At 41.1% G+C, this 10,056-nt stretch overlaps 1 protein-coding gene and 1 non-coding gene across 2 annotated transcripts; both read left to right on the forward strand.

Annotated features, from left to right (window-relative positions):
• The first annotated feature begins 701 nt into the window (after positions 1-701).
• Positions 702-809, forward strand: LOC113836868. Its single transcript, XR_003487390.1, has one exon. It is a non-coding gene; the product is annotated as a U6 spliceosomal RNA (small nuclear RNA).
• Positions 810-831: 22 nt separating this feature from the next.
• LOC103161265 (small EDRK-rich factor 2-like) lies at positions 832-1,204 on the forward strand. Its single transcript, XM_035447368.1, has one exon. It carries the CDS (start codon positions 849-851, stop codon positions 978-980), a length of 132 nt encoding a protein of 43 aa, XP_035303259.1. The 5' UTR covers positions 832-848; the 3' UTR covers positions 981-1,204.
• Positions 1,205-10,056: the final 8,852 nt, after the last annotated feature.

A 10,056-nucleotide genomic window follows, 5' to 3' on the forward strand; every position in this document is an offset into this window, starting at 1 on the left:
TATAATTTATAAGAAATATCCAGTGTTGTATGTGAAAACCATAGAGAAAGAAACCAACAAATGACAAGAAGTCTGGAGCATTCGAGTTATATAAGTTAAAGTCCATCTAGGAGAGAACTATAACCCAACTGACAAGGCACAGGTATGTCAACGTGGGTGGATCCAACTAGACCAGTCATTCTTCTCAGTTTCATGACATCGTCATGTGTCATGAACATTGGGAGGACATAAAAACAAATTAAAGGGAATTAATAGAGTCAGACTCTCAAGTCAGTTGTACAAGGAGTATGCAGAAGGAATATTTATAATCCAAAACCTTTAAAATATATATAGGAAAATAAACTTGGGTCAGGGAAAAAGGTTCAGTAGATAAAAGCATTTGAGGAGACAACGGGAGTTACATCCCCAGATCCATTGGTGAAAGGAGAAAACTAAATCCCACAAGTTGTCCTATGACCTACACATACACACTGTGGCATAATCATGCCCACAATGACCTATGCACAATAATAATTGAAAAAGAAAATTTAAAGTACTAATGTAAACAATACAAAAGGCTATATGGGATTCATTAGGATGTCAATGCACAGGCCAAGCACAGAGTATCTTTCCTTTCCCTTTATACCTCTTAGTGTGTACCTAATAAAGGATGAACTCTTACCTGAAGAACTTAAAAAAGTCTTTGTGACTTGGGAATTTTAGTTCTCATTTTTGGCAGCATATATACTAACATTGAAACAATATGGAGAAAATTAGCACGGCCCCTATGCAATGATGATACACAAGTTCATAAAGCATTCCATATTTTAAAATATATATTAAAATAGGTCATACCCCGCCAGAAAAACATGAAGACGCAGAGTGACTCCGTTAAGGGAAAGTGCCAAGATGATGGGCTTTCTGCTGCCAAGCAGAGGGACTCGGAGATCATACAGCAGAAGCAGAAAAAGGCAAATGAGAAGAAGGAGGAATCCAAGTAGCTTTGCGGCTTCGTGTCCAACCCTCTTGTCCTACGCCTGTGTGCCTGGAGCCAGTCCCACCATGCTCGAGTTTCTTCCTGTAGTGCTCACAGGTCCCAGCACTGATGGCATTCCCTTTGCCCTGAGTCTGCAGCAGGTTCCTTTTGTGCTTCTCCTCAGTTAGCCTCTCTCCCCTTGGGCCACTCCTGGGGGTGAGGGGGTTACCCCTTCCCAGTGTTTTATATTCCTGTGGGCCATACCTCAAAGTATTAAAAGTAGCTTTGTTTTGTTTTGTTTTGTTTTGTTTGTTTGTTTTTGAGACAGGGTTTCTCTGTGGCTTTGGAGGCTGTCCTGGAACTAGCTCTTGTAGACCAGGCTGGTCTCGAACTCACAGAGATCCACCTGCCTCTGCCTCCCGAGTGCTGGGATTAAAGGTGTACGCCACCAATGCCTGGCTTTAAAAGTAGCTTTGTAAAAATAATAATAATAAAATGTTAAAATAGAATAGGTTTTTGAAAATGGCTAGGGAGGAACTAGAGTTGGTAAAATGCTTATCTAGAATGCTAGAAACCCTTGGGTCAATTCCCAGCACTTGGAAGCACTTGACCATAGTTGAAACCCTCAAGAGGTAGAGACAGGAGAATCATGAGTTCAAGGTCAGCCTCAGCCATACAGTGAGTTAGAAGGCAGCCAGGTTTCCTGCGACCCTGTCTCCAAACATCAAAAAAAATGGAGGATATGCACATTTTGACCCTGCCTTTTGATTTTAAGAATTTTTTTTAAAGTCATATTCAGGGCTGGAGAGTTGGCTCAGCAGTTAAAAGTATTTGCTCTTGCAGAGGACCTAGGTTCAATCCCCAGCACCACATGGTGACTCGAAACATTCTGTAATTCCAGTTCCAGGGCATCCAGTGCCATCTTCTGGCCTCTTTGGGCACCAAGCATGCACACTGTGCACAGACATACATGCAGACAGAAAACTCATACATATAAAATAAAATGACCCACCAGGTGGTGGTGGCACATGCCTTTAATCCCAGCACTTGGAAGGCAGAGGCAGGCAGGTCTCTGAGATCAAGGCCAGCTTTGTGTACAGAGTGAGTTCCAGGGCAGCCAGGACTACACAGAGAAACCCTGTCTCTAAAAACCTGGAAAAAAAATAATGTTTTAATAGTGTTATTTCACCTTTTATTTGTGACAAATTCCAAATAGATAATATATATTATATATACAATAATATATAATATATAATAGTATAGTCCATATATATAATACATATATATATATATACTATACCAGTATTATATATACATATAATACTAAACATTTAATTGTGAAACTTCATGTACCAAGCTTGACAGTTACAAAGTAGTCTTGGCAGATTTTTTTGTCCTCTGCCCTTGCACACATTTCCTCTCCACATTATTTTACGTGTTATATATCCTATTAGTTCACATGCTAATAATTTAGTATGTTATTTTAAGTCAAAACCAGCAAACTTGTTTACTTATCTAAGGTAAGAGCTCACCATGTAGCCCAAAGCTAGCCGGGAACACATATGATCTTCCTACCTCAGACTCCCTAGTGCTGGTGTTGAGGTTATTTGTCTTCACACCAGTTAGCTCTTTTTAAAAAATAACAAGAAAATCAATATACCATTATAATGCCTAAAAGATCAACAATTCCTTAAGGAAAATTTGAATTGCTCTTTGTTCTTTGCCCCACTAAAGTCATGGAGTAATTGGAAGTCATGGAGAAATGGGGAAAGTGGTACAGTTACAAAGTCCTGAATATTAGAACTACCCTGAAATAATTGAAAGCTGCTGACTATCTCCTTTCATGGATATATTAAAAGATTAATATAGTTTAGCTGGGCATGGAGGCACACACCTACAATCCCAGCATACAGGAGGCACAGGCAGGTGGATCTCTGTGAGCTCAAGCTTGGTCTACAGAGTGATTTCCAGGACAGCCAGCCCTATACAGAGAAACCCCACCTCAAAAAATAAATTAAGAAAAAGAATGAGTGTTTAGATAAAATTTGCAAAGTAATAAATTCAACCTCCCAACACCGAATAAATCAAACATGGTGACACACACCTGTAATCCCAATATTTAAGAGGTGGAAACAGGAAGATCAGAAGTTCAAAGTCATCTTCGGTGACAGCTAGAGTTGGAGAGTAGCCTGGGCTATTTGAGACCTTGTCTCAAAACCAAGAAAAAAAACAGCAAGCAAACAAAAATCCTAATAAGAAAAACAAAGCTACTGAAACAAACATAGGCCAGGCAGTGGTGGCACATGCCTGTAATCCCAGCACTTGGGAGGCAGAGGCAGGTGGATCTCTGAATTTGAAGCCAGCCGGGTCTACAGAGAGAGTTCCAGGCCAGCCAAGGCTACACAGAGAAACCTTGTCTCGGAAAAAGAAAAGAAAAGAAAAGAAAAGAAAAGAAAAGAAAAGAAAAGAAAGGAATTGGAAAGAGTAATTCAACTAATAGAAATTGATCAAAAAATAAATTGGACACTTGCTTTGATAGATTTATTTGTCCCTGCCCTAAACATTCACCTGAGTACCATACTGACAAAAATACCTGGATTTGTTTTGTTTTGCTTTACTTTTGGGTTTGTTTTTGCTTTGTTTTAGTTTGGGTTTGGGGTTTTGTTTGTTTTTTATTTTTTGTTGTTTTTTTTTTTTTGTCGTTGTTTATCGAGCAGGGTTTCTCTGTGTAGCTCTAACTGTCCTCAAACTTGCTCTACCAACCTTCAACTACCTTTTTCCTTTCCCCGTTAAGCTACACTGGTAATATTTCTTCTTTCCCTAATTTGATATTTGATTTCAATATATATATATATATATATATATTATATATATGTTTGGTTTTGTTTGTTTGTTTGTTTTTGCTGAACCCTTGCTTTCTACCTGGATAGATTTCTTTTCTTCCAAACCTGTATTGTTTGCTATGGTAGCATCTAGCCATATGTGGCTGTTAGGAGTTTAATATATGCTTAGTGCAGACTGAGATGTGCTAAAGGTAAAATACTTGCCAGCTTTCCAAAAATTGATATCAAAGAAACATAAAAATTAACCTCAAGCCAAATGCAGTGGTTGGGAAGCTAAGTGAGCCAGGGGGAAAGTAGGATTTAAATTAGGGCCTTCTACATGGTAGGCAAGTACTATATCATTGAGCTATATAGCCACAGCCATTGAGACTCAAAACAAAACAATATAGATGTTAACAGAAGAACTCCCTTTTCAGGGGGTGGTGTTTGTTTTGTTTTGTTTTGTTTTCAAGACCGAGTTTCTCTGTGTAGCTTTGGAGCCTGTCCTGGCACTTGCTCTGTAGACCAGGCTGGCCTTGAACTCACATAGATCCCATTTTTCTGAGACAAGGACTTACTATATAGCCTAAATTGACCTTAACTTTATGATCCTCCTATTTCAACCTCCCAAGGGCTGAGATTACAGGTGAACAACAACCATTCTTTGTTTTTGCTGGGACTGGTCTTGTCCAATCATACTTTTTCAATTTGGCTGCCACAGAATATTCAAATAGTATAGTCCATATTGCTTTACTTTTGGGAAGTAGTGTGGGATTAAGTAGGAAGTTTTGACTCTTGCCTATTAAAAAAATTACAGTTATTCTATATATGTGTGTGAATGTGTTTGTGCACATGAGTGGTGGGGATTGAATCCTTGGTCTCATAATCCTAGGCATAACCATAAAATTAAGAAGATAATCTGTAAGGTTTTTAAACAACTTGACAGTGGAGTTTGCTCCATGATCTACAAGGCTGCTGTTAGTTGTCTTTGCATGTAGTTATAAATCGATGACCTTCATCTTTTGGAGAGAACTTTCCTGGCTCCCTTCAGTACTCTGCTCTTTTCCCCTCTAACTACCCTCTACTGTTAGCCCTCCCTGCATTGACTATACAGAAAAAGGAAAGCCTAGATCTCCAAAATGATGGTCTCAAAACCCGATAAGTTGGGCTAGAAAGATGACTAAGCAGTTAATAACACAGACTACTCATCTAGAAGACCTAGGTTCTATCCCTAGCACCCACATGACAGCTCACAACCATCTGTAACTCCAGTTCCACAGGATATAACACCCTCTTCTAGCCTCCACCTGCACCAGGCACACACATGGAACACAGACATACTTGTGTACAGGGGGAAAAGTACTTGTGAGCACAAATAAGTTACTACTTGCAAGCATCTTTCAAAGGAAACATATTTAACCTGCCCTCCTCCTGGAATGCTAGTTATAGATGTAGTCTACAACCTGGTGATTCTTTGCTGTCTGGTGAGCCAGGCTCTGCCATATCTTCCAGAATTTTATGTTTTACTTATCACAGACCCTTTCCCCCTAAAACTTGAGCATTGCTTCTAGGCCATAAAACTCATCCTTGTGAGAGAGGTCATTTGATGGGGGATGTTCTTCTGTATATATGTTATGAGGGTGTCAAATCTTGGAGTTATAGACAGTTGTGAGCTGCCATGTGGGAGCTGGTTATTGAACCTTGGTCCTCTGGAAGAGCAGTCAGTGCTCTTAACCTCTGAGTCATCTCTCCACCCAACTACACCACACCGTGCTCTTGAGAGTAATTACAACTCACATCAGGTTCATTTCTTTCTTTCTCCTCCCCTCCCCAGCTCCTCCTCTTTCTTTGAGAGGGTAGGAATTGAATCCTAGGGCCTTGTGTATCCTAGTCTATCAGTCTACATCCCCAGCCCACTCCTTTGCTCTCTACCAGAAATGGAATTCGTTACTTTGCATATACAAGACCACTGGTCAATGCCCCCAGCCTAGAGCCGTAGAGCTTCAAGAAGCTCTCTGGATATGACAAGTAGCTATGGAAATAGTTATTTGAAAACTTTCTCCACAACTTCCACATCTTCCTCTTCCTTTTCTTTTTTAAATCGCTTGTTGTTAGTTTTTGTGGTTGTGTTTTGTTGTTTTTTAAGGTAGGGTCTTACTAATTAGCCCTGGCTAGCCTAGAATTTTGAAATGTAGTGTAGACTGGCCTCAGACTCAGAGATTTGCCTACCTCCACGCCCACTGGGATTTGCAGATATGCACTACCATGCCTGACTTCAATTTCTTCTTCTAATTCATTACTTGTTTATTTAAGGGTGTCAGGTGTGTCTGCAGCTCACCGACTAGGCTAGGTGAACTACATGGATCTGCCCAGCTCTACCTCCCCAGCACTGAGGTTAAAAACCTGTGCCACCAGCATGATGCTAATAGAATCAAACTCAGTTCCTCATGAACTGAGTTAAGTGCATAGTAAGCACTTAACCAGCTGAGCTATCTCCCTAGGCTTTTATTTTGGGGGTGTGAGGAAGAGAGTCTTATGTAGCACAAGCTGGCCCCAAACTCACTCTGTAACTGAAAATGAGTCTGAATTTCTGGTCCTCCTGTTTGCATGTCCAGGGTGCAGGGTTTGCAGTATCATTGTACCTGGCTCTCATGTTTCTCCTCTTTAATCAGTTGAGATTTTATTTTTTGCTGTTGATTTGGGGGTATTGTTTTGTGTGTTTGTGTATGTGTATATGTAAGCATGTATTCATGTGTATATGCATATGTGTGCATGTGTGTATAGAGGCCAGAAGTCACATCAATATATGTGCACATGTAAGCATGAATTTATGTGTATGTGCATGTGTGTGCATGTGTGTGAAGTCCAAAGCTCAATGCCAGGTGTCTTCCTCAACCAGCATCTAACTTTTTGGGGAAAAGACTCGGTGGTTATATTTAAGCAGCCATCAGCCTTTGCAGCCAAATAAAATGTGGATATGAGCCTGTAATCTGTATAAAATTGTGATTTTTTTTCTTATACCATGTGATCCAAAAGTTAAAATGTTAGATGGATCAGAGGGTAAAGGTGCTTGCTACTAAGTCTGATGACCTGAGTTCTATCCCCAGGACCCCATGGTGGAAGAAGAGAAGGCTCCCACAAGTTGTGAGACCCTGTCTCAAAAAAGAAAAAAAAAAGTAGCCTTCTTTAATCTCCCTTAATTTTTAGTTAGAAGATACTATACAACTCTCACTGGATTCATTCCTTGATATGGTGGGCTTTGTTACTGTTATAAGGGTTCTCTAATACTTTATTGCTAATATAACTGGCTTGTATATATTGCCCTTATGTTTAAAAAGTGTTTGCATCTGGGTGTGGTGGCACATGCCTTTAGTCCCAGTACTCAGGAGGCAGAGGCAGACAGATCTCTGAGTTTGAGGCCAGACTGGGCTACATAGCAAGTTCTAGGATAGCCAGGGCTACACAGAGAAACCCTGTCTTGAAATGCCCCCCCACAAAACTTAAAATTATTTGCATTGGTTTATTTTGTGTGTGTTTATGTGTGGTGCACCAGAAGTTGGGTTTCTGGGGAACAAGCTCAGGCCATCAGCCTTTGCAGTTAGTGTCCATACCCAGGGAGAAGGCCCTTACATTTTGTGACCTGGCAAAAGTCAGTTGTTAGTTCTACAAGGACTTTGGGGAAGGGAACAGACACAAGTGTTTTCTATGTGCAACCATGCATATACATACCGGTGCTTTCGTTTCTAGTCCCATTGATGTGCTGTTTGTTTCTGCCTTGCCTTCCTCAATGCCTGGGAACCCAGTATAGTGTTGGAGAGAAAAGATGGGAGAGATGGTTGTCCTTGCCTTTTTTTCCAGTCTTAATTGCCAAGAGCCAGCTCCTCTGCTCCTGGTTTTAAACTTTCAATCTTCCTGCCTCCACCTCCTGAGTACTGGAATTACAGGCAGGGTACCACTCTCAGATATTTCTAATGTAGTCCAGGCTGACCTCAGTCTCCACTTGTAGATAAGGCCAGCCATGAACTCTGATCTTCCTGACTCCATCTTTTAAGTGCTAGAATTTCAGGTGTGCAGCTCATGCCCAGCATGTGATAGATTTTATTTATTTATTCTGTTTTCATCCTAGTATTTAACTTTTAAGGAGAGAGATTTTTGTTTTGAGAAAGGGTCTCATTTGTAGCCTTGACCAGGCTGGTCTTGAACTTGCAATCATCTTCTGCCTCTGCCTCTGCCTCCTGAGTGTTGAAATTACAGGTATGTGCCACTGGGCCTGGCCCCCAAGGAGAAAAAACAAACTGTGGGGACTAGAGAGATGATTAAGAACTTTACTGCTCTTGCAGAGAACCCAGGTTTGAATCCCAGCACCCACATAATGACTTAGAGACACCCATAACTCCAGTTCCAGGAAGCACATACACATGTACAACTAACAATAAATAAATAAATATTTAAATAAACAAAAGGAAGGGGATGACTGACCATGTACTCCATCAGTGAAGTCCTTGCTTAACACACAGGAAATCCTGGGTCTCTGGCACTAAATAAACCAGGTGTGGTGATGCACACCTATAACCCCAACACTTGGGAAGTGGAGACAGAAGTACCAGAGGTTCAGAGTCGTCATCAGTTACCTATGCGTGAAGCCAGCCTGAGATACAGGAGACCTTATTGGGGGAGAAAGTAGTCTAAGGCCAGGTGTGTTGGCGCACGCCTTTGATCCCAGCACTTGGGAGGCAGAGGCAGGTGGATCTCTGTCAGTTTGAGGTTATCCTGCTCTACACAGTGAGCTCCAGGCCAGATAACAGTGAGATATGACAGTGATATAGTGATAATATATCAAAGATAATATTTACAGTGATTAAATAATTTACTTAATTCACAGAATCAGAAAGTCAAATAATCATACTAGGGATGATAGGAGAGTTGTTTTAGTGAGTGCAGAGTTTAGGTTTTGAAAGATGAAAAAGTTCTGGACCTGTGTGCAGCAATGAGATTATAAAACAATTACTAAACTGAGGCTGGTGAGCCAGGCAGTGGTGGCGCTCGCCTTTAATCCCAGCACTTGGGAGACAGAGGCAAGCAGATCTCAGTGGGTTTGAGGCCAGTCTGGTCTACAGAGCAAGTTCCAGGACAGCCAGGACTGTTAGACAGAGAAACCCTGTCTCAACAAACAAAACAAAAACAAAAAACTGGGGCTGGTGAGTGTGAAGACATTTGTTACCAATGGATATAGATGACCTGAAACCCATATGGTGGAATTAAGGAACCAACTTTGGAAAGTTGTGTCTGACATCCTCACTGGAGTCATGGTGTATGGGAGCACACACACAACAGTACACAAAATAAATTAATAACAATGTAATAAAAATTGTATGCACACACACAAATGAAGAAATCCAATAAAAATATAAAAAAAAAATTGTTTTTCCAGGCAGAGTTTCTCTGTATAGCTTTGGAGCCTGTCCTGGAACTCACTCTATAGCCTAGACTGGTGTTGAACTCATAGAGATCTGCTTGCCTCTGCCTCCCAAGTGCTGGGACTAAAGGGGTGCGCCACCACTACCTGGCCATGTAAAATAATTTTAGAGATAGCTCAGAGGTTAAGAACACTTACTACAGCCACAGGGGTGATCAGGGGGCTTTAATCCCAGAACTCGGGAGGCAGGGGCAGGCAGATCTCTGTGAGTTTGAGACCATCCTGGTCTACAAAGCTACACAGACAAACCCTGTCTCAAACAAACAAATAAACAAACAAACAAACAAACCCACTTACTACTTTTGTGGAAGACCAGAGTTCAGTTCCCAGCATCCGATCAAGCAGCTCACAGCCCAACTGTAATCCCAGTTCCAGAGGCTCTGATGCTCTCTTCTGGTCTCTGTAGGTATCTGTACTCATGTGTGTGTGCAGGCGGCACACACACATGCACACACAGTTAAAAATAAAATAAATAGGAAAACATAATAAGACATTATTGAACCATACAATTTAAAATAATTAAGATAGTAAGAGCCGGGCATTGGTGGCGCACGCCTTTAATCCCAGCACTCCGGAGGCAGAGGCAGGTGGATCTCTGAGAGTTCGAGGCCAGCCTGGTCTCCAGAGCGAGTGCCAGGATAGGCTCCAAAGCCACACAGAGAAACCCTGTCTTGGGAAACATATATATATATATATTTTTTTTTTTTTTTTTAACTGAGGGATGGTGTTGAGAATTCAACACAGGACCTTCTACATGCTAGTCAAGCACTCTACAATGGAGCTATACTCTTGAACTTAAGCTA

This window comes from Cricetulus griseus, chromosome 7 (assembly GCF_003668045.3).
Source record: "Cricetulus griseus strain 17A/GY chromosome 7, alternate assembly CriGri-PICRH-1.0, whole genome shotgun sequence".
Lineage (NCBI taxonomy): Eukaryota > Metazoa > Chordata > Mammalia > Rodentia > Cricetidae > Cricetulus > Cricetulus griseus.

Excerpts from the sequence above, each read along its gene's own strand:
- LOC103161265 (XM_035447368.1), top strand. The coding sequence starts at position 849 with ATGAAGACGCAGAGTGACTCCGTTAAGGGAAAGTGCCAAGATGATGGG.